The 23820-nt window shown below is 39.2% G+C and overlaps 2 protein-coding genes across 2 annotated transcripts; one reads left to right on the top strand and one right to left on the bottom strand.

Annotated features, from left to right (window-relative positions):
• Positions 1 to 249: 249 nt before the first annotated feature.
• Positions 250 to 17443, bottom strand: LOC134176600 (chloride channel protein D-like). The gene is made up of 30 exons (XM_062643262.1): positions 17355 to 17443; positions 15028 to 15087; positions 13949 to 14038; positions 13836 to 13878; positions 12340 to 12371; positions 12214 to 12276; positions 11963 to 12110; positions 11831 to 11867; positions 10710 to 10775; positions 10604 to 10636; positions 10493 to 10539; positions 10259 to 10326; positions 10151 to 10204; positions 10016 to 10081; positions 9569 to 9654; positions 9463 to 9508; positions 8944 to 9015; positions 8814 to 8886; positions 7632 to 7720; positions 7488 to 7568; positions 4260 to 4320; positions 3909 to 4007; positions 3435 to 3473; positions 3239 to 3371; positions 2982 to 3130; positions 2135 to 2268; positions 1820 to 1882; positions 1681 to 1754; positions 1534 to 1608; positions 250 to 615 (listed from the first exon to the last, which is right to left on the bottom strand). The coding sequence occupies exons 1-30, from the start codon at positions 17412 to 17414 to the stop codon at positions 432 to 434; spliced, it is 2325 nt and encodes a 774-aa protein (XP_062499246.1). The 5' UTR covers positions 17415 to 17443; the 3' UTR covers positions 250 to 431.
• Positions 17444 to 17452: 9 nt separating this feature from the next.
• LOC134176599 (eukaryotic translation initiation factor 4E-like) lies at positions 17453 to 23385 on the top strand. Its single transcript, XM_062643261.1, has 8 exons — positions 17453 to 17577; positions 18862 to 18999; positions 19069 to 19085; positions 20017 to 20080; positions 20276 to 20389; positions 20757 to 20896; positions 21703 to 21757; positions 23180 to 23385. Exons 1-8 carry the CDS (start codon positions 17524 to 17526, stop codon positions 23237 to 23239), a joined length of 642 nt encoding a protein of 213 aa, XP_062499245.1. The 5' UTR covers positions 17453 to 17523; the 3' UTR covers positions 23240 to 23385.
• Positions 23386 to 23820: the final 435 nt, after the last annotated feature.

Raw genomic sequence — 23820 nt, 5'->3', positions numbered from 1 at the left:
ATATCATCACTTCTCTTGGATAAAGCAACATTTACGGAGTGTACTGTACATCGTACATCTTGTCACCATTTACAGTTCACTGCCACATCCTGTTCCTCCCCTGTGTGATACTCCCCCTGAAGTCTCACTCTAGTAATAAATTAGTACTAAGTTCTAGTAGGGGTAGTGTGATTAGTATATCTTGTAATAATAATTTACGTGTTTTGTGTCCACACAACAACTTACTGTGAGTACATGGCACACCTTGGGTTGCTACATAAAAACCAATCCTTTACTGACATAATTCAAATCCGTCAGTTCATGCCACAACAAAGTAAAAAACATGAATGATATGGTACACTAACCGGAATGAGAGAGAATACAAAATATGAATTTGTGTAAACAGTGGAGTACACTGCCTTGTATTGCAGCAGGTCAGTAAATATGAGAATTCAGGTCTCTTCTGTCTCCATCTTGTTTTCCAAAAGTGGAACCTCAAGAGATGGCGCCATCTTCTTGTCTGAGTGACGAGAGGACTGACTCTCAATATCATGATCGTCATGGTCTACATGCTTATGGGCTTTTCCATGATGATGTTGATGTTCATGTTCATGAGATGTATGATCCAGATCTTTCCTACATTACAAGACTTCAATAGCATCAGGAAACTTGAAACACACTAGCGTGCACACACACACAAGCATGCACGCACGCGCGCGCGCGCGCGCACACACACACACACACACACACACACACACACACACACACACCTAAAAATCCTAAATGTCAGGAGCTGGCTCTCAGAGGTCAAGCCCCCAGCTGTTAAGCTGGGCCCTGTGCGCTACTCAGGGAACTCTGGGCCTGCGCTAGCAAACTCCTGGAGCTGGGCCAGGCACTCGCAGGAGCACCAACTTGTGAAGCCAACAGTGGTGTAAGCACCCGAAATCTCACCAGGACCCCAGTGGCTGATGTCACGTCACAGCCGATGGCCGCTTAGGACCCCAGTCAATGACCAGGTACTCATTTATACTCCTGAGTCGAGAGAAGCAAATGTGTGTTAGTTTCTTGCGTAAGGAAATTATGCCATAGCTCGCCATCACTGTGACTTGAACTTGCAATCCTTCAAGGTCCCGGATGTAAACACTCCGTAAGATGACTCTCTAACCAACTGAGCTATCGCACCACACAGACACAGACACAGACACAGACACAGACACACACACACACACACACACACACACACACACACACACACACACACACACACACACACACGGACAAATGTCAAGCCCTCCACATCATTCAACGTCGACCTTATGGTCAGTTGCGGAGATAGCTTCCCCTGCCTCTAGAGACAGGGCCTCCATGTGCTACTTGGAGGCTTACTCCTGAGTCGGGAGAAGCAATTGTGTGCCATAGCTCGCCATCACTGTGACTTGAACCTGCAACCCTGCAAGTTCCCGGATGTTTTCGTTCTCCTACAGCACCACACACACACACACACACACACACACACACACACACACACACACACACACACAGCAATCGTCCAACCTTGTTAAGATTCCCAGCAGCTCAAATTGATTGTTCACAACACAAAGATGGCGTAGCCCCATATTCTTGAAAAAACTTCAAGTTGCATGATAATAAGAACCAAATGAGTTACATTTTCAAGTAAATATTAGCAGCAATGTTACGTACTAAACGGCATCATAGATGAAATAACCTGGAGGTACTGTGTAGGGAGTACAATCCATGTAATCACACAACGGGATCTAAACAAGTTACCATCACAACAGTTAATTATGAAGACTAATAAATTAGTAGTAAATATGTTTACCTGGTTTTGAGCTGGATGATCATCTAGTGCTTGCTCAATATGCAACCGAGTTACCAGTCCAACCTACAGGAATACAGTACATACTCTAATACATAACAATTGTCTAAATACCTATATAGTCGTAGTGTGTGTGTGTGTGTGTGTGTGTGTGTGTGTGTGTGTGTGTGTGTGTGTGTGTGTGTGTGTGTGTGTGTGTGTGTGTGTGTGTGTGTGTGTGTAAGACTGTCATACGTTTCCCTGCCTACACACTATTCTGCTGCATATCTGTCATTGTGCCTGCCCTTCCACTGTCTGTCTACACAACTCTTATTGTACCATGTATGTTCGAGACTCGTTGTGATGAAGAACTGGAAATCCATGATGTGTGGTTTCGTTAAGAACACGTTCTATTTCATTACGAGATTCATTCTCACTAAACGTGACGACTTCTCTAACCATAGCTTCACCCGCTGAAAAGACAAACAGAAACTCTCACTCAAGAACAGATAACATTATTATCTATGTCAGCTAATGCTTAATTAGAACAGTACTAAACAGTAAATGTAATCTCTACAGACACACAAAGCTGTGTAGATAAAGTAGTTGTGAAAATGAAGTGCTGCATGAGTCACAAACAATAAACAGACAAAGAGACAAAAACAAAGAAGCAGACAGACAAACAAACAAACAAAAACAGAAAGACAGATAGACACGACTAGCTGGGTCCCATAGACTCGTAGTTTATGTTTAGCATTGTTTTAGTGTTAGTGATGTTGTACTAGTTTTGATGACGTATTCAATAAAGAACTACGACAGACACACAGACAGACAGACAGACACACAGACAGACAGAAGCAAGTTTATTGTCAACAATCTTCACGACAGACAGAAAGACAGACAGACAGACAGACAGACAGACAAACAAAAATACAGACAAACAATACAGAAAAACAGACAGACATGCAAACAACAAACAAGCAATCAAACAGCCAAAACAAATAAGCAGACAGACAAAGAGACAAACAAACAGACAGACAAAAAGGCAGACAATACAGCAAACAAACAACGACAGACTAACATAAAAACATGCAAGCAAACACACAGACAAATGCCTCAATTACCATAGTGACAAAAACCAAAACAAAATGTTGTTAATTGTTACTGCTAGAATGTCGTATCCCACCTGTTGTAGTCATCGATTTGTGTGGATCTCCCAAGTATGGAATGTGTTTGAGATGCAGCAAAGCGTGATAGAGACTGTGATTCATCCAATCACCAACCCACTTGGCCACAACAACAGCGACCATGATCGCAGGTAAGAAACGGAATTTACTAACACACAAAGACAAACTGCAATTCTATACAAACACACACACACACACACACACACACACACACACACACACACACACACACACACACACTGTCACACACACACACCCTGTGATTTCCAACATAATAACTGCTATTGTTACAGTAATCCTTCCCGTCCCACTCCAGAATGCTGCAGCTCCTATCATTGCCCACGTTCCAGGATCAGCAACATGTTGACCAGTAGGATGTTTAATCCATTCTAATTCACATAAAAATATCACTAAACAACTAATCATCAATATCACACAAAACAATCACTAACCATTGATAGCAATAGAATACACACGTCCAATACAACCTCCTGGATACACAACAAAATGTATGACAACAAGAAGAAATATTGATGAATGATAATGTTGAACACGTGATCATTAGTATAACTTCAATAGATTTCAGATAATCAAGTAATATAGCACATGTACAAAAATTGTTAATAAATAATATATGTAATACATAAATTAAAATATATTATTTATCATAAATAATTTATTATAACTAATATATTATACATAAATTAAAATATATTATTTATTATAAATAATTTATTATAACTAATATATTATACATAAACTAAAATATATTATTTATTATAACTAATATATTATACATAAATTAAAATATATTATTTATTATAAATAATTTATTATAACTAATATATTATACATAAATTGCCTTACATTTGTTATAGTAACCTAATATATTGAAGCGCGCAGAAGAGATGCATGGCAATGCTCACCAATTGTAAGAGTTGGGATGACAAGTCCGGATGCAATGCTTGTACCTGCTGTTAGGCCAGCCATAAGAAAGTAGATGACACCAAATGCAATGATTGTTCCTACACATGATTGAAACCACACAACATGTTAACAGACGATGCTAAAGTGTGTACATGCAAGAACAGTAAACAAACAGACTGACAGACTGACGGGCCAGCAGACAGAAGAGTAGATAAACATAATTTTATGTTGCTATAATGTCAAGGTATCTTAATAGATGATCGAGTTGATTTCATGCACACACACACACACACACACACACACACACACACACACACAATTACAGATATTTGATAAATGATAAGACATACCAGCACTGAGGAAGTAGTAAGTTCCTTGCTTGAAAAGATTAGCAACAGCTGTATGACCCGACTAGACCAACCAATTACACACAGATTAGTATAACCAAATCTACACAAACTGTTATATATATTTTATTAGAACATATAGATGACATCCTGTACATACATACAGACAGACAGACAGACAATCAGACCAACAGATAAACAGACAGGCAAACAGATAGACAGACAGAGAAGCAGACAAATAGACAAACAGAATAAAAGCAGAGACAGACAGACAAGCAGACAGACAGACAGACAGATAGACAGACAGACAGACATACAGACATACAAACAAACAGACACACAAACAGACACAAACAGACAAACACACAGAAAAACAGACATAAAACAGACAGACAGACAGACAGACAGACAGACAGACACAGTCAGTCAGACAGACAGATAATTTATTCTCATACAAATTCTACTTGTACGCATGCTAGGATTTTTAAAATACAAATCAGTACTTGCAAACAACAAAGTCATTAACTAATGGACTTGACTATGAATGTCAAAATCAAATAATCTATCTAAATCACCATGATTACATGACAGTTTTGAAAGTTCTCTAAGGATAACTTTGGCATTGCATCTTTGCAGAATTATAGAAAATATTTTTCTCCAATATGACATGAACATAGAAACATTAAATTGGCTTCTGGATTTGCTGACCGCTGTGACAAATGCTGCAAAATAGTCTCTGCCTTCATGCCCCACCTCCCAAAATGTTCTATCACAAGAGGAACACATCTTGATACACATCCTCCTGGAACAAGCTCTTCTGAATATTTTTTCATTTTCTTTTCTTCTCTTGTCGCGGCAGCATGGCCATTTTCCTTGCTAGCCCTCCTAATAATGTCCTCACTCCACGAATGAGCCAGGGGCACATCAAGATCCAAATTCTGTCCAGTATTTGGATCAAACATTGTAATGTCTGGATGCTCTTCAGTATTGATGTATTGATGTCTTGGTTCTGTTTGATGGGGAAGGTGAAGGTCAGACAGGCACTCACTCCACCCATTTAAGACTGAATTGTGAGACCACACAGGTCCACCCCATATTTACAGGTCAAAAGATGGTATCCGTATTCATCCAAATCATGAACACAATCACACCTTTTAATCCAATTGGTGAAAGATAGAGCCACTCCCAACCTCAGGTAAAATGCTAAAGAAAATTCGTTTGTTTTTACAGCATGCTTAGCAGATGTGGGGATGACATCCAGCCATGCACCGGCCCCTCGTCCTTCCAGGGATCTCAACCGTGCTGCATCTCTATCAGACTGTGCTTGTATAATATTATCAGTAGCACTATCACTGGCAATCTTTGTGGATAATCGATGATGTAATTTCTTTGGATATGAGATAAAGTTATCAAGAAACTGTTGTTCTCCATCTTCGTGGTTTGACTTGAGCATTGGTGGTAAAGCTTGATAGGAAGAGGCCACAGTGGAGCCGGTTGACCCTGGCAGTGATTTACTGCTTTGAAGATAGTTGACTAAATCAAAAAATTATGGAAACCTCTCAGTAAGTCTTTCATGGCTTGACACCATAAAGATAAGAAAGCTGCTGGTGAAATTTGACTGATCTGTGTCAATCCAAACCCACCAAATTTGATCTTTAAAGTTGCTTGTTTCCAATTGATATCATCCAGATGATTGTAACTTTAATGCTTCAAATGATAATCTAGTCATATTATCATGTATGTTTGCTGTTGCTTGCAAATCAACAGGAAATATTTGTCTTGTCAGGTAATTCAGTCAGGAACATGACAGTGACGTAAAATCAACATTGAGCTTCGACTGTCATTTAACTTGACAAGTTCAGAACAAAGACAATCACCAGATTTGGCTATATTAATGCATCAAGATCGTATGAAGTCTGAATTCCCTATAGGAGTGCCCAAAATGATAGTTCCATCGTATGCAACAGAACAGAAGTTGGAAAATTGCAACACTCACCACATGGGCAATACAGTTCGCACTTTCTGTCACAAATTTCTAACCCAACTTTCAGCAAAGAAGATTTGAGATCTTCAAGAACTGATTTAAGGTTTTAAGTTGGCCCAACCACATACACATCATCCAAATATGCAAGTATAGTGACTTCATTATGTCGAGTCAATACTTCACACAGAACAGAGTGGATAGTGGCAGAAAACAGAGCCGGACCCAAAGGGTCACCTTGATGAACCCCTTCACTTGATGAGAGTACCTGTACACCTTTGCTGGTGACATAGATTAAGTGAAGTTAAGAAGCTGGGCTCTCCATACAGTTGCTTGACATGAGTGTATATATTTGCAAACTGATGTGCAATTTGTTGTAAAAAGCACTCTCTAGACACTGAGTTAAAAGCATTTGTGACGTCCGTTTTAAGAATTGACCAATCAGGGTTCTTTTCGAGTAGAATTTGAATGTGGTGTGTGAGCAATTCCCCTCCCTCAGGTGTAGCTATACCATGTTGTAGGGGAGAAAAGAAGGAAGAAAAATCAGAGGACTTCTGCTGACAGATGGTCTTAGCTGTAAGTCGCCGAAAGGCTTCTCCAATAGCTATTGGTCTTACATCAGATCCAGTCTTTGAAGCTTTAAGGCAGAAAGTAATGGAATGATCGTATGAGGTACATTACCAGAAGCTATGGTATTACACACTGACAATAATGAATCAAAAGTGATTTCGTTATCAAGTAGAATTCAAACATGTTCATACCTCCATCCTGAAAGTCCACACCCTGATCCTCTTGTAGAGCGTTCAATAGCATTGACAAAAACAGATTTATCAAGGCATATAGGATCTGGCATACCCAACCCACTAGGAATCTTACTAGAATCAATGCTTCCTACCGGATGTTTTAGCTTCAACATTTTGAAGAACATCATCACTTTCTGGAGCCAAACCTTGACTTGTCAAAACCTTGGCTGCCTTAGAAATTTTCACCTGACTTAACCAAACGTAGAGCAGTTTTTCTTCTGTTGTCACCATATGACGGTTGTTTTTGTGCAGTTACATTCTTCAAATGGATTTGCTCTTTCCAATAAAAATTTAGGAAACGCTGATACCGAGCTTTCACTTCTCTAATGCCAACTTTGCCACCGCGTACATGAGGTTGCAACAACATTCTAGGTCTGTCTGTCTAGACAGACAGAAAGACAGGCAGACAGACAGACAGGCAGACAGACAGACAAACAGTATACTCACCACATAAAACAAGGAAGCAATTTCATTATACGTTCCCTCTTCACATCTCGCTCTCCGCAGCAACAGCTCTTCACCTAGCAACTACAACATCCCACCACACAAACTGTTTAAAATCCTTTATTAACGTTTGATGTTTCATCTTACTTTATGAGCTGTTGCTCGCACCTCATCTGTGTAGTTCTCATATGAAATAAAAACCTCTGGATATTTTTGCATAGTCCCAGAAATGATGCCTACATGTACAGTAAGCACACAACAGCAACATTACGTGTTAAAATGTGACAAATTGTTTAATTAATTAACATAAAATATTATAGAATACAAACGTGTACAAGACGGTCGTGCCATGCTTGTGACCAGTTTTGTAAAAATAGACTTTCACCGACAGGCAACTGCCACAAGTTTCAGTTTAGGTATAGAAAATTAATTAAATATATGTCTGTCTGTTTATTTGTTTGTCTGCCTGTTGGTCTGCTTGTCTGCCTGTTTGTTTGTTTGTCTGTTTGTTTGACTGTATTCTTGTTTGTTTGTTTGTCTGTTTGCTTGTCTGTCTGTTTGTCCGTCTGTTGGTCTGTCTGTTTGTCTGCTTGTTTGTCTGTCTGTTTGTTTTTCTGTCTGTTTGTTTGTCTGCCTGTTGGTCTGCTTGTCTGTCTGTCTGTTTGTTTGTCTGTCTGTTTGTTTGACTGTATTCTTGTTTGTCTGTCTGTCTGTCTGTCTGTTTGCATGTTTGTCTGTCTGTCTGTTTGTCTACTTGTTTGTCTGTCTGTCTGTTTGTTTGTCTGTCTAGCTGTTGGTCTGTCTGTTTGTCAATACATATATTTTCAAACATTGAACTATTATACACCATCTTAGCACTAAATACTACCCAAGCCAATAGGGCTTGTCTGTCTGTCTGTATGCTTGTTTGTCTGTCTGTTTGTTTGTTTGTCTGTCTGTTGGTCTGTCTGTTTGTTTGTTTGTCTGTCTGTTGGTCTGCCTGTTTGTCTGTCTGTCTGTTTGTCTGTATGTTTGTTTGTCTGTCTGTTGGTCTGCCTGTTTGTCTGTCTGTCTGTTTGTTTGCTTCTTTGTCTGTCAGTTTGTCTGTTTATCTGTTTGTTTGTCTGTCTGTCTGCCTGTTTGTCTGTTTGTTTGCTTGTCTGTTTGTCTGTCTGTTTATTTGTGTGTCCTTTTTGTTCGTCTGTCTGTCTGTAATACTGCAGGCAAAAGCAAAAAGGATTAAAATGTTACAACTAAATGAGAAATAATTGGTTACAATAGTATTTCTCAAGTGTCTGCATGTACGTGCTGTCTCTGTATATATAACAACATCTCTAGATGTAAACTTACGATTGACACACAGCTCGTCACTGCTGCCATTGAAATACGGAAAAGTATCAGAAACATGTGCAACTAGTGATGACTATAAGAGATAAACGAAATGAGAAGTAGACAACTATGATGTAAAGGTATGTCTTACAGCTGATGTGCATGGGTAGTTGTATGGAACAAACACAACAAAAATTGATGTTAGACATGTCACCGCCACAACCTGAGATAAACAATCAAGAAACAAATTTTACATCAAATATTTCTATTAATTAATTAATTATTTATTAATGATTAATTATTGTTCAATGTAGTGTGAACGATTCTATGAAGGATAAGAGATATCGTTGACAGACGTTTCACATGTCATTGACCGTTGTTGAGATTTTGAATCATGGTAGTTTGCTCTTTCTAATGTCAATGCATGTCTGTATGCTTCATAACTTTGTTGTCTGCTTGTTCTCAACTTTTGCTACTCCTCTTTCCTTCTGTTGTTGCTCTAGCTGTCTTTGTCTTTCTTTGGTTTTGAATGTGGTGTGTGTGTGTGTGTGTGTGTGTGTGTGTGTGTGTGTGTGTGTGTGTGTGTGTGTGTGTGTGTGTGTGTGTGTGTGTGTGTGTGTGTGTGTGTGTGTGTGTGTTACGTACAAATCAACCACCAACAGCCACCAACCTCTAAAATTCGTCTCCAACCAAGTGGATTAATATACTTAATCCTCCTGCAACAAAAACTCTTCAACAACGCTGACATATCACACAATCGTTGCATTTTACATTACAGTTTTGTGACAGTACACACAAGAAAGTTGAAGACGCCGCCAATCAAACCACCAAGAGCTCCAAGAATAGCAAACCAAAAAATGTCCTGCAAACAAGCCACACAAACCATATAACAAACAAACAAACAAACAACAAACACACAAACTCTAACCATGTGTTAGTTACATTTGATCTGTGCCACATGTTACATAAAGTTTATACACACCACAAAATTATGTATTGAACTTGTTCACAATTAATTAATTAATTATTTATTATAAATGATATCACTAACTCCACATAATACCTAAATAAATATTAACTCTACAATATGTAACCCCACCTCCACCCTGACTCTAGCCATAAAAACATGACAATTAATTAATTATTTATTTGTCCATAATTTATTATTAATTTATTATAAGTTAATTATTTTTTGTTAATTTATTATTCCATTTGCTACAAACCTGTGCATAGTAAGTGATCCTGCATGTCAAATCAAGTTGAAACTCAGTGAAAAGATTAGTATCAAACTAGAACAACAAACAAACTGTTTAACACATACTCAACATACTTTTCATGCTACAACATTTGTTTATAACCTTGGATCCGTGTGTCTCCAGAAAAAACAAAACGTAATACGCAGCAGCACAAGTCTAAAATGATAAATCAATCACAATTAAATTTCTAGCACTATTGCAGTCACATACCAAATACGTTCGGGCAACCAACTTTGCATTAAAATATGAAATTGCCTCTTCAAGAGCAAAGATGACACCTAAACACAGCAACAGTGCTAACATGCACACACACACACACACACACACACGCATGCATGCACACATGCAGGCACGCACACATGCACACACAAACACACACACACACACACACACACACACACACACACACACACACACACACACACACACAGTGTCAATACTCACCTCCAATTGGGGCATGAAAAGCAGCAGCGATACCTCCAGCAGCTCCACTAAACACACAACAATCATATCAAAACAAAAACATTTATTGACTACGAACACATGATTTCATACTTAGCAACAAAGTCTCTCTCATCTTTGTCGTTCCTACTCAATGCAATACAAAACATAGCAACACATCAATGTTGGATTGTAATATGAGATCAACATGTTGCCATACTTTAATCTCTGGAGACTTCGGAAAATGTTGAATCGCTTGCAAACAACAACAATACTTCGAAGGATACTACAAACAAAACATACCGTATTTCTTCGATTAAAAACCCTGAGTTACTATTTCTCAATCACTCTAGACCTTGGGTTACTATTCAAACATGACTTACTATATTTCTTCAATGACTCTACACCCTGGGTTACTATACAAGTATGGGTTACTATTTGAGAATGGGCTACTATTCAACTATGGGGTACTATTTCAGCATGGGTTAATTACTATTCAAGCATGGGTTTTCTTTCAACCATTTTAAGAGAACAAACAAGCACCAGTTTAATGCATCTGTCAATTAAGATCTGTTTACCAAGGTAATATGGTCTTTCAACAACCAACCAACAATATTGTAATACATATCTTAATCTCTTCTCTAAACTCTGGATAGCTACTGTTCTTTGGATTCTCACAACGAAAGAGCAAGTTTCACTATGACATCACAGATTTCCTTTCTGCTTCCAATACAGGGTCTCGTTTCCTCTCTAAAGTAAACGTTTTCTAACAATCTTGCATGACACCATTGTTGAGAGTTTCCGCAACACGTCGTAGCCTCAGAGCTCTGACCACACTTCATCTTACTACCCTGCTGCTCCTAATGTTTTCAAGACTAATTCTTTTCCAGATTCCAAAAATAATTTAGAATTTTTATGAATCTTAATTCTTCGAGGTCTTGACGTGCACTATTATTCATTTTTCAACTTAATTATTTCTTATTTATTCTTTCAAACTGATTCAATTCTCTAAACATTTCTAGTTTGCATCTTGAGCTGCACACTTCCGTCTAGCAGCCATTTTAGACTTTGTTTCATGCACACACGCAAAATCCAAAAGCCTGCATGGACAACCAAAAATTTTTGAGACCAAAATATTATTTTCTGTTATTTTTAAGGCAAAATTTTCAAAAAGATTATTTATTACTCAAACAACAGTAGAAGCAGTAGGGCATTCAAGCATGAGTTACTATACACCCTGGGTTACTATTTGAGCATGAGGTTTTAATCAAAGAAATACAGTAGCTCTTGTACAAGTGACAACAAACGGACACACAACAAAGTGATGTGTACGTGTCTTACAAAGCACCAAGAAGTGCACCGATGTGAATAGTTGGACCTAAACAAGAAAACAACGTATGAAATTAAAGTGATAAAAACAAATACAATAAATAAAAATGTGTGTGTGTAAATTAAATTATTTAACATGACTACCTTCAGGTCCTACAAACAATCCGGATGAGACTGCGCACATAACACCAAGCAACTTTGCTATAAATGTGGACAGATCCATAAGTCGTTCTGCTGATACGCCGTTCAAAAATCCAATAACTTCCGGAATGCCGGACCCTCCACTTGCCGGCTGTTACGACAAAAAAATCAACAACATTCCAGAGTGAGACAAATAAGCAATATAGACAATCAATTGTATAAATCACGATTAACACAATTGATTATTAACCTACTTCCCATAGAACAAGAGATACGGCAGTGAGGGCAAGTGTCAACATGATGGCAGTGTTAGCAAACTGTGAAACACAAACGACAATGTACTAATCGTACATGATGTTAGGACATGTAGTGACACTTACGAATGCTCCAGCAAGATTGCCTTCTTCGACGACTACAATTTGTGGTCAAAGATTGCAACAAACACTCACAGATCAATACACCTCGTGTGTGTGTGTGTGTGTGTGTGTGTGTGTGTGTGTGTGTGTGTGTGTGTGTGTGTCTGTGTGTGTGTCCATCTGTGTGTGTACGTGTGTGTGTGTCCATCTGTGTGTGTGTACATGTGTGTACGTGTGTGTGTGTGTGTGTGTGTGTGTGTGTGTGTGTGTGTGTGTGCACAGTAATAAATTTATAATGAAATTACATGCTGTAAGAAATTCCTACCATAAACAAATAACGTCTGCAAAGTTTCTTAGATAACATACTAACGGTTAGTTTTCAACACTAATACAAATACTTAATTAATAAATTTAATGGTAATACTAATTAATAGTAATAAATGATTAATCAATTTAATACTAATACTAATTAATATTAATAAGTAAACAACTAATTTAATACTATGCTGATGCTAACATCGCCAGGAAACAGGCTGAGAAGTTGACAAAATACAGTGACTTGCGGGTGGAGATAAGCCGCATGTGGCAGTGTCAGACACAGGTTGTTCCAGTGGTGTTGAGAGGGTTGGGAACAATGCACACAGATATTGTACGGTGGCTGGACATTATTCCAGGTATTCACAACCTGCAGCACTTACAGAAAACAGTGCTAGTCAGATCCTACATAAAGTCATGTCTTCTGTCTAGACAACCATAATGGTCTAAGCACATCTGAGGCAGGGCTTAATTGCCTCTAGTGCTTAGAAGAGACCTTACAAACCAGACTGATCTGGCTGAGCACGACAATAATTAATAATAATAAATTAATTAATTTAATACTAATTAAATAGGCTTGTGAAGACGGATGACATTACTATGATGTGGGATACCACCATCCCCACTGCCAGGAAGATCAAAGCCAATCGTCCAGACATCTGTCTCAGAAATAGGAAGACAAACACTTGTCTTCTTATTGATATCAGCTGTCCTGCTGATGGCAACATTGGCAAGAAACATGCTGAGAAGTTGGCAAAGTACAGCGACTTGCGAGTGGAGATAAGCCGCATGTGGCATTGTTGAACACTGGTGGTTGGTGGTTCCGGTGGTCTTGGGAGCCTTGGGCACAGTGCACGCAGGTATTGCACGGTGGCTGGACATTATTCCAGGTCATCACAACCTGTAGCACTTACAGAAAACAGTGCTTCTGCGATCTCCTCGGGTCCTTCATAAAGTCATGTCTTCTTTCTAGACAGCTGTGATAAGTACTTCTGAAGCAGGGTTTGCTTCCGGTACTTGTAATAGACTTTACAAACCAGACTGATCTGGTTGAGCACAACATTAATACTAATAATTAATTAGCTTACTAACTCTTGTAAACACATGCATACTTTCAAAACAATGTCGTTTACAGTTTATTTCTAATTAATATATTTATGTTAACGAAATGGCCACGTGTGCATCAACATGAACACTAAAGATACGATTCTCTAGCACTTCGTAGTGAGCTTCACCAACTTTCTCGTTCTAATTAAAGAAGCAGTAGACATCCATCAAAAGTCACACGTACTACCTCATATTCATACGGTCGTCTTACCACGTAGCTAACTCCACGATAAATCACAGAAATCAATCCACCAATGAAGAAGCACATCATCCATCTTACAAACGCCTTCTTACGAGCTTTCTGTACACAATAACTAATGTTTAGTTACTGTACCAACACAAGACAATAAGATACTCAGACAATACAAACTTAACTACAACCATGCAGACAGACAGACAAACAAACAAGCAGACAGATGCACAAACAGACCAGCCAACTGACTGAAGGACCAACCAACCAACAATCAGACATACAGACAGACAGACTGACTGACTGACTGACAGATTGTTCTATTTGACAGACAGACAGACAGACAGACAGGCAAACAGACAAAGAATGAAACCGGGAGAGCTGACTCAGTGAGGGAGAGGTAAGGACCTACCCAGGTGAGTGCAGCCACTGCATGACATGGTCTGGTCTGCAAAGAATCATCCGGGACAGGTAAATAACTATCCAGGTGCCCTCCGGCAAAGGTGCCCCTGTATCCACATGGTGACGTACGTCACACTTATGCATGACAATGTTCCCGCTCACTGAGCAAAGAGTGTTCAAAAATGGCTCCAGCACAATAGCTACAGCTCTCTTAGTCCCTGGCCAGCTCAATCACCGGATCTTAATTCAATTGAGCACATGCGGGATTATCTTGCGCGTGTTGTTCAGCAGCAGTTGCCACACAACACGTCAGAGCTGTGGCAATGTTTGGAGACAGCGTGGAATAATGTGCCGAAATAAAGAACACAAACCCTTGTTGATAGCATGATTACGAGAGTAAACAATGTGATAGACGCTAGAGGAGGTTACACACAAAATACTGAATCAATGTAACAGTTAGACCTTTCTAGGATAATTGTAATTTTACATGCCATAATGACACGTGTGAATGTCTATTTGAGTAAACCTTTTTGACCGGTACAGTATATATATATATATATATATATATATATATATATATATATATATATATATATATACACATAGGTATGTATGTATGTATGTATATATGTAACAAACTACAGTTTAGTAAGCCTCAATGAAACTTTATCAGAAAATTATAGGCACAAACAACTCACCCTTTGTGTGAACGTCTTCACATTTATTTTAGGATTATTGGGTAGATGGTACTCCTTGCTCTACAACACAAACAAATTCTATACGTAACACACATGATGCGACAATACAAGCATAAATTGTTAGAACATTTTATTCAGTCCTAAGAAACAATTAAGTCGTGTACACACACACAAGTAAATGACTGTGACGTCAAGTTATTACAAGAAAACAAAGACGTCTGATAGACGTGTACTGTAAATGACAAACATTGTGTCAGAAATATTTAATTTTTAGAAATAAATTTGTTTGATAAAATTAATTAAATAAATATATTAAACATTTTTTGTAAACTGCACTAGAGAGTATACGTCCAAGATACGTACACTAAATATCTTAAATAGTTTGATATCAATTAGCAAACATCTGCAAGATAAATAAACTAAAGATATCTAACATTGCAACAGACCACTCCTGGTCCATCATGTGTGGTAAATGTTCTATTACTGTATAATGTCAATCTGCCCTCCACTATAATCTAGCCTTATAGGTGGTTCAAAAACAATCTAGTAAGGGGCCGGTCATTACTAAGTGTCCAAGAGGAAGGGGCTGGCAAATTTGCTGGAGCAGCCATAAGTTTGAAATTCAGTGATTTGCAGGGGTACGTCACTCTAAGCATTTGGGTCATCTTCTGTTGGGCGATCATAATTTTTCATTTATTTATCTGTATGTATACTATAGAATTGTATGCAAGAACAGTATCTTTATTTCTAAGGCCTTTGCAAACTTGTGTTGCTGAAAGCGGCAATTCTTTCTTACTTGTTTGTCCATGAGTTGAATGGAAATGACAAACTTTAGAAATTATACGTAGGCAGTAGACTAGTTTCTATTGTACATACCTATATGATTCTAGATACTGTGTGTGTATGCACATATATGGGGAAGAGGTCCACGGTTCTGCCCACGGTGGTCAGAGGTGACCATCACCGACAAACACCGACCATCACTCTGCATGTTCCAACCACCATTATACAATTTAGCTAGAGTTTTGAACATTAGAAGTTAAGCAGTTTGTTGAAAGGTGAGCACTTTCTAACACTCTGACACGACGGCAGACCCTCCTTGCTATGATACAATCTATACTATGATTTATCGATTAGGCACTGACGTGGTGTGAGATCCAACACAGCAGTCTGCATGTTAGTGACAAGCAAGGTAATATACTAATCGCCCTGTCACAGAGCCAGTCAAAGTCATCTGCAGGGTTTTCGCTAGACAGGAGCACTGGCTGTTCGAAACCTGCAACTAATAATGCATGGATTTCAGACGTCCAACTATGCTGTGATATAGACGTGATACTGGGCAACATAGTTCCCTGACTATCGACAGAAGTTGCAGCTTTCTTAGTCTGCTCTTTCAGATCATGGACCATCAACAGTGCGATACTTTCTATTTGGCATTTTCTTGTCTGTTTAGTGACAATGCTTGGATGTCCAAGAGTTTGCTCTACTTCTTTCCCAGATATCTACACCCTGATAACATACCATGCCCATTAATGCAATGAATACCCAACCACAACTACAAAAATCCTGGGCAGAACACTGTAGGGTCATGACAGACAGTGGGGGCTACACTCTTAGCAGGCATATTTTGCAGGGTTACTATATGGACCTCAGCAAATTTGCCACACACACCCAGCTCCCCCTGGACACTTAATAAATGACCGACCCCTAAAAGGCAGTCTTCAGCCTATTTTAGTTCATCTGACTGACATCAACAAGTAGCTCTACTTTCTGCCTAGAGTAGTGCATACACAAGCTACTAAGATCCATGCAGCTAGTACACATAACCTGGATTCCTTATTTAATGTAATTAATACGTGAGGACACTAGAGGTGTAATTGATAACAACACACTGTAGTCTGTAATGCATGGAAACAACTAACGAGACCAAAAATATGCAAGAAACAACCAAATGTTGCAATCAACAAAATTTCTTTACAAGCAGCCACGTCCATTCACCCAGCCCCACACGCAATTGCAAATAGTAAGACAACGTGGTAGCTACAACCAGAACGCTAACTCCTGCCCATATGCATCCATACAATACAAATTAGAGTGCAAAGATTTACAAGAAATTTAACGTAAAGGTTCAGCTCCTAATCGATTAATAGCAAAGGTAAAACCCAACAGAATTGTTATTTTTAACAACTGCACTAATTGGTAGACACATACAGCTGCCACACAGTCACTACGTAAGTGCCGTGTTGCTACACTATGAAGCTGTGTGCACGTGACGTTCAATCTCGACTCTAGACATTCACTGTAAAAACTTGAAAGGAAGATCTCACTTCGATTGAACCAGCATTTCCTATTTTTCCAAGAATAGGCCAACTGGCGACGTTTCCCATCAGCAATCGTCTAGATCACTCGCCACGCGAAATCACGTGATTAAACTGTTAACGCAGTTAATATCAACTACATTGAGAGTGTCCTTCCACAGTTTTTGGTTTGTGCAGCATGTCGTCTCAAGAAGACGCTGCAAGTCCTTCTCATGAAGAAGAGCAACAACAGGTGAACAGTTTGTGCTCGTTGACGTATTGTTTCGTGACTGTGTTTGTGATCTGTTTCCGCCAAATGATTGATGATCGGTGTAAAGCACGTTAACGTCTGCAGTGTTGTGAGCTCGTTTGACTGTCTTGATGTCTATTCGATTGTCTGAGTGTTTGTCTGGCAAGATGGTCACTAGAAAAGAAAGTAGTCACCCACTCATGATCACAGACAAGATCAGAAGGAAACTTATTGGGTTTCCGAGTTTTAATTATGAGAATTTGTTAGCTTTGAATGAGAGAAATTGAGACAAGAGATTTTGTGATGTAGGAAGTTAGCTGTTTTAACATTGAACTAAAGTTTTTGTTATTCTTTGTTTGTCTGTTTGATCGTCTGTTTGTTTGTCTGTCTGTCTGTTTGTCTGTTCGTTTGTCTGTCAGTTCGTCTGTCTGTCTGTCTACCTGTTTGTCTGTTCGTCCGTCTGTCTGTCTGTCGGTTTGTCTGTCTGTCTGTCAGTTTGTTTGTTTGTTTGTTTGTCTTTTACACACACACACACACACACACACACACACACACACACACACACACACACACACACACACACACACACACACACACACACACACACACACACACACACACACACACACACACACACTACTTGATTAGATCAGTTCTGTGGTTGATCTGGTGAAAACACATCAATTTGTAAGGCATTGCTAGAATGTTAACTGTTGATTGGTAACATGTTGGCACTTCACTAGGACTTAAGCGTTTAGTTTATCAGCTGTACCATGTCATTACCACATGACACAAATCTCAATTGAATGTCATAGATATCTTGAAACACAGCAGGTGCCCTGACTTTGGTTGAGTGCTTTTTGATTGCCTTTGCGGTATAGCACTTATAGGTAATACAGAGGGACAGTAGAGTACTAGAGGAGTAGAGTGCTTATCTCTGTTGGATCTAGACATGAATGTATTTAGCTTGTGTTTTCATTGATGTCTGAGGCTACTTACTGGTGTGTGATTTGTTTTGTGATTTTTAATGATTGATAGCATGTGCATGTGCAACTGTCTGTCTGTCTGTCTGTCTGTCTGTCTGTCTATCTGTTTGTCAAACACATTTGGAGTGTGATTCGTTTGTATGCTTGTGAAAATGGATTCAAACTCTGCACACGTTTGGGTGTCTTGTGAGCTGCAGTAACTAAATTCAGTCAGTTGTGTCATATTGTCACGTTCATACATTTTGTCTGCCTATTATAGTTGACCTTGTTATTTGCCTATTGACTGTTATTTGACTGTTAGGCAAGTAGTGAGAGTCCAGCATTATCAGAGGAATCTATCAAGCATCCTCTGCAGAACACCTGGGCATTGTGGTTTTTTAAGAACGACAAGACAAAGAGTTGGAAAGAGAATCTTATGAAAGTGACGTCATTCTCAACAGTAAGACAAAATGTTTTATTTAATAGGGATGGCTACTCACGGTTGTTTATTGTTTTGTTTGTGTTGCAGGTTGAAGATTTTTGGGGGTGAGTCATGGTGAACTGTGTTCGTCTTAGTAATCGCTAAACACTAAACACAATAGACTATTGTATTGGAGGGATGTATCATATCATTAGACTACTGTATTGGAAGGATGCATCTCACAATACACTAGACTATTGTGTTGGAGGGATGCATCTCACAATACACTAGACTATTGTATTGGAGGGATGCATCTCACAATACACTAGACTATTGTATTGGAGGGATGCATCTCACAATACCTAGACTATTGTATTGGAGGGATGCATCTCACAATACACTAGACTATTGTATTGGAGGGGTGCATCTCACAATACACTAGACTATTGTATTGGAGGGATGCATCTCATAATACATTAGACTATTGTATTGGAGGGATGCATCTCACAATACACGAGACTAGTGTGTGTGTGTGTGTGTGTGTGTGTGTGTGTGTGTGTGTGTGTGTGTGTGTGTGTGTGTGTGTGTGTGTGTGTGTGTGTGTGTGTGTGTGTGTGTGTGTGTGTGTGTGTGTGTGTGTGTGTGTGTGTGTGTGTGTGTGTGTGTGTGTGTGTGTGTGTGTGTGTGTGTGTGTGTGTGTGTGTGTGTGTGTGTGTGTGTGTGTGTGTGTGTGTGTGTGTGTGTGTGTGTGTGTGTGTGTGTGTGTGTGTGTGTGTGTGTGTGTGTGTGTGTGTGTGTGTGTGTGTGTGTGTGTGTGTGTGTGTGTGTGTGTGTGTGTGTGTGTGTGTGTGTGTGTGTGTGTGTGTGTGTGTGTGTGTGTGTGTGTGTGTGTGTGTGTGTGTGTGTGTGTGTGTGTGTGTGTGTGTGTGTGTGTGTGTGTGTGTGTGTTATTTTTAGTTAATTTTTTATTTAATTATTTATATTTTGTATACAATGTTGATTGTGTTGCTGCTGCTGCTGTGTTTATCATCTTAACTGAGTTGTTTCTTCCATTAGATTGTATAACTACGTACAACCGGCAAGTCAACTTCAACCCGGATGTGACTATTCCGTATTCAAGGTGTGTGAGCCGACTCTTATGAATGAGCTAAAGTTATTATTAGGAAGCATGTCTCTGACATTCTGATGTGTTGCTTATTAGCAGCTCTAGATGACTGTGTGTGTGTGTGTGTGTGTGTGTGTGTGTGTGTGTGTGTGTGTGTGTGTGTGTGTGTGTGTGTGTGTGTGAAGTTATTGTTGTATTTGTATGTTTTAGGATGGTATAGAACCAGCATGGGAGGATTCTGCTAATAGAAACGGTGGACGTTGGTTACTGAATTTGAACAGGCAGCAGCGGCGGGATAGCTTAGATCGATACTGGATGGAAATAGTACGATTTCGATGATTACGTTTGTCGTAGAATACACAAAGTGTTTAATGTTTGTCCATCTATCCATGTGGCTATAATAATATGTGTATCCATCTGTTTGTCTATGTGTGTGTCCATCTAGTTTTGTGTTTGCATGTGTGTTCAATGGTCTGTCTATTTGTGTGACCATATGTTTGTCTATCTATATGTGTGTCCATCTATCCGCGTCTGTCTACATGTGTGTCTATGTGTCTGTCTCCATGTGTGTCCATCTGTCTGTCTGTCTGCATGTGCACCCATTTGTCTGTCTACATGTTCTGCTTGCTGGAACTTTCATTGTATAAGGTGCACTGAAGTCTGAGTTAGAGTCACTATGTTTTGTGTGTAGCTGCTAATGATGATAGGAGAACAGTTTGAGGACGCATCTGATGAAGTTCGTGGAGCTGTTGTGAACATTAGACCAAAAGGAGATAAACTGGCGTTATGGACCGGACATTATGATCGACGAGAGGAAACAACACGAATAGGGTCAGCACAAACACGTATCACCAAATTATCTACGGCCACAACATACATGCATGCATACATACATACATATGTACGTACGTACGTACGTACATACTTGAGACTGTCAGTGTAAGCAGTCAGTCAGTCTGTATACCCAGAGATTTGAAAGCAATGGATGAAATAAGGTTGTAATTTTTTTGGTCAAAGTCACAGACTGTTACACCAACACAACCTTTCTCTTTCTTTTGTTTTAGACTCTTTAGTCTTTGCTGTGAAGTCGAAGTCTGTATGAATATGATTCGGCTAAGGGTGTGGCAAATAGAAAGATGAAAGCTATAAAACCCATTCAAACTCAAGATAGGCTTAAACACACACACACACACACACACACACACACACACACACACACACACACACACACACACACACACACACACACACACACACACACACACACACACACACACACACACACACACACACACACACACACACACTTGATCTGTTAGATGAGGTTGTGAGAATTAAGCCACTGTATTTACTGCAAGGCAGCAGATAGTGCTCATATACAACCATACACGTGATCTAGCTGAAGCAAAGCAGTTTGTTTCATGATGAAAATAGATAACAAATTAAGTGTTTTACGTAAACTAGTGAAGAGATCCAGCATTCAGTTTTGTAGATATAAAGCGTTTTAGATGAGAAGTTATTGTACTTGTTATTGGGCTTGATGGCTGCTGTTTCAGAGATGATTTGTATTAATCACAGTAGCCTATTATGTCAATATGTCGGTTGTGTTTTCACTCTTTAGTTTTGTTTGTTTGCAGAACTATGCTAAAGGAACGACTGCAGTTGACAGGTCGAGGAGTTCTTGTGTATCAGGTGTGTAGTGACATTAAGTTTGTAACTAAATTGAAATGCTGTTTTTATCAGAATTTGAATAACTTGACTGTAACCGTTATTATTAGCATGGAGTGTATATGTTTGGGACTTTTCTAGAAACAGATAAAGTAGAAAGCCCCACTACCGTTTGATTGGGTACCTTTCCTTTTCTGGATAGAATGATCCGTCTCCCAAACCTTTCTGAAACAAATAGACTGGAAAGGTATTCAATTGGTAGCTTTCTGTCCCCCCCAAAAAAACGATAGAGAGGATAGACTTTCTAACCTATCTTACCATCAGTACGGATAGAAAGGAAAGAAACGGCACCTAGACATGTGTAACTTCTGTTTGACCTTCCAAATCAATGTGCTTAGCCTATCATTTCCAGACCACTATGTGCACTTATTCTGGATTGCCCACGCAAATGTTTCAAGAATGGCAGCTGATTTCTCATGTTTGGCACAAAACTTCTGAAGAGTTAGTAGACATTCTAACTGGTGGAAGAGTAGATGAAGCGGCTATGACAAAGAACACGTACACTTGGAGTGATTCACACTGATTCTAAGCATATGCATAGTTCTGTTACTGCCTCCTCTATCTCGTTTCAGAAAAGTTCTGTTTGATTGGCAAACGTGCCTTGTGAGGCTGTCCCTTTCCACTCTATCCAATGTAGCATTTTCCAAAAAAAAAAGATTGTTTCAAATGAATACGTCCATGTTGTCATCTCCCATGTTGTCATCTCCCATGTTGTCATCTCCCGTGTCATCTCCCATGTTGTCATCTCGGTTAGAAGTAAGAACCTTAACCTTATATTGCTGAATAGGATAATGAGATTAGAAAGTTATGTTACTTGTTCGTTGCTATGACAGTATGACTAACAATTAATGTAACTGTAGAGCAATAAGCAACGCTTTTCATAATGGTTGAGACACTGGATGCAGCATACAACAGTCAAAGTGTGGAAGGCAAAGACGGAGTGGCCTTCACAGTGTTTCAACCATTTACTGCCACTGTCAGCCTTCACAATGCTGCATCTGTTTTGGTCAAGTACACATATTTATCTCACTGCAACCATTCAATCTCACACATAGAAATATAGTAAATCATACACATCATTGTCTTCTGTAAAATTCATTTTATAAAGGTTAAGACACCAGGACGCAGCATGAAACAGTCTAAGTGTGTATAAAGTTTGTGAGAGAGGAAGCAGCCAAAGGAGGAGGACTAGATCATTATGAACATGCATAAGAAAGTGTAGAAATTCTGGTAGTCTATTGCAATGATTGACATTCTTTAACAAATTTGTTTGAAAGTATTGAGTGTAACTTTGTAGTCGTAGAATTAGTCATTGTGTTGTAGGCTTTTGTAGCTGTGTAAACAGCATGTAAACATGTTGTTGTCTTATTGAGATTTCTTTGTTAGTCACATCAAGACACAATGAGCAAGTCAGGATCTCAAAGTAGAAGTCTCTACCAGGTGTAGCAGTTACGGTTATTGTAGAAAGAGTTGTTGACTGTAGTATGGCTTTGTGTTCTATAAGAGACATATGTTTCAATAACAACACTCACCACTGTGGATGTTGTAATGGTATTATGTCTAAGATCAGGTTCTTTGTTAACTTTCGCTATCCGAGATTTCATGAGCTTGTTTCTTCAGCAAGACGTGCATGCACATGGACAGCAGCTAGACTGCATTTTCTTGAGCTAAGGAAGTACACGACAACTACACAATTAGGGTAACTATTTAGTACGTTTACTGACAGCCACATGAAGCCTCCGGCAAGGAACTAAATTGGATCTTACAACTAGGGTGCACGTGTGGCCCGTTGAGGGGCATAACCATTTTTCTATTGTGTGTGACCACACCTGGACACATGCAGCATAAGGAACCAAGACGGAAGATGACCTCATGCAAGCCATTGAAGTAGTTACACCAAGTCTACAGTAGTATCCTGGAGAAAAGGGAGTGCCATTTATTGGGGAAAGATGCAAGGGTTGGGACCTCTTGGGAAATGAAGTAGCAACTTATCTAGGAGCGGTGGCTAGGAGTGGTGGCTAGTCATG

This window comes from Corticium candelabrum, chromosome 2 (genome assembly GCF_963422355.1).
Source record: "Corticium candelabrum chromosome 2, ooCorCand1.1, whole genome shotgun sequence".
NCBI classification, from domain to species: domain Eukaryota; kingdom Metazoa; phylum Porifera; class Homoscleromorpha; order Homosclerophorida; family Plakinidae; genus Corticium; species Corticium candelabrum.
The sequence above is the reverse complement of the archived record's forward strand: the minus strand, read 5'-3'. Positions and strand labels throughout refer to the sequence as shown.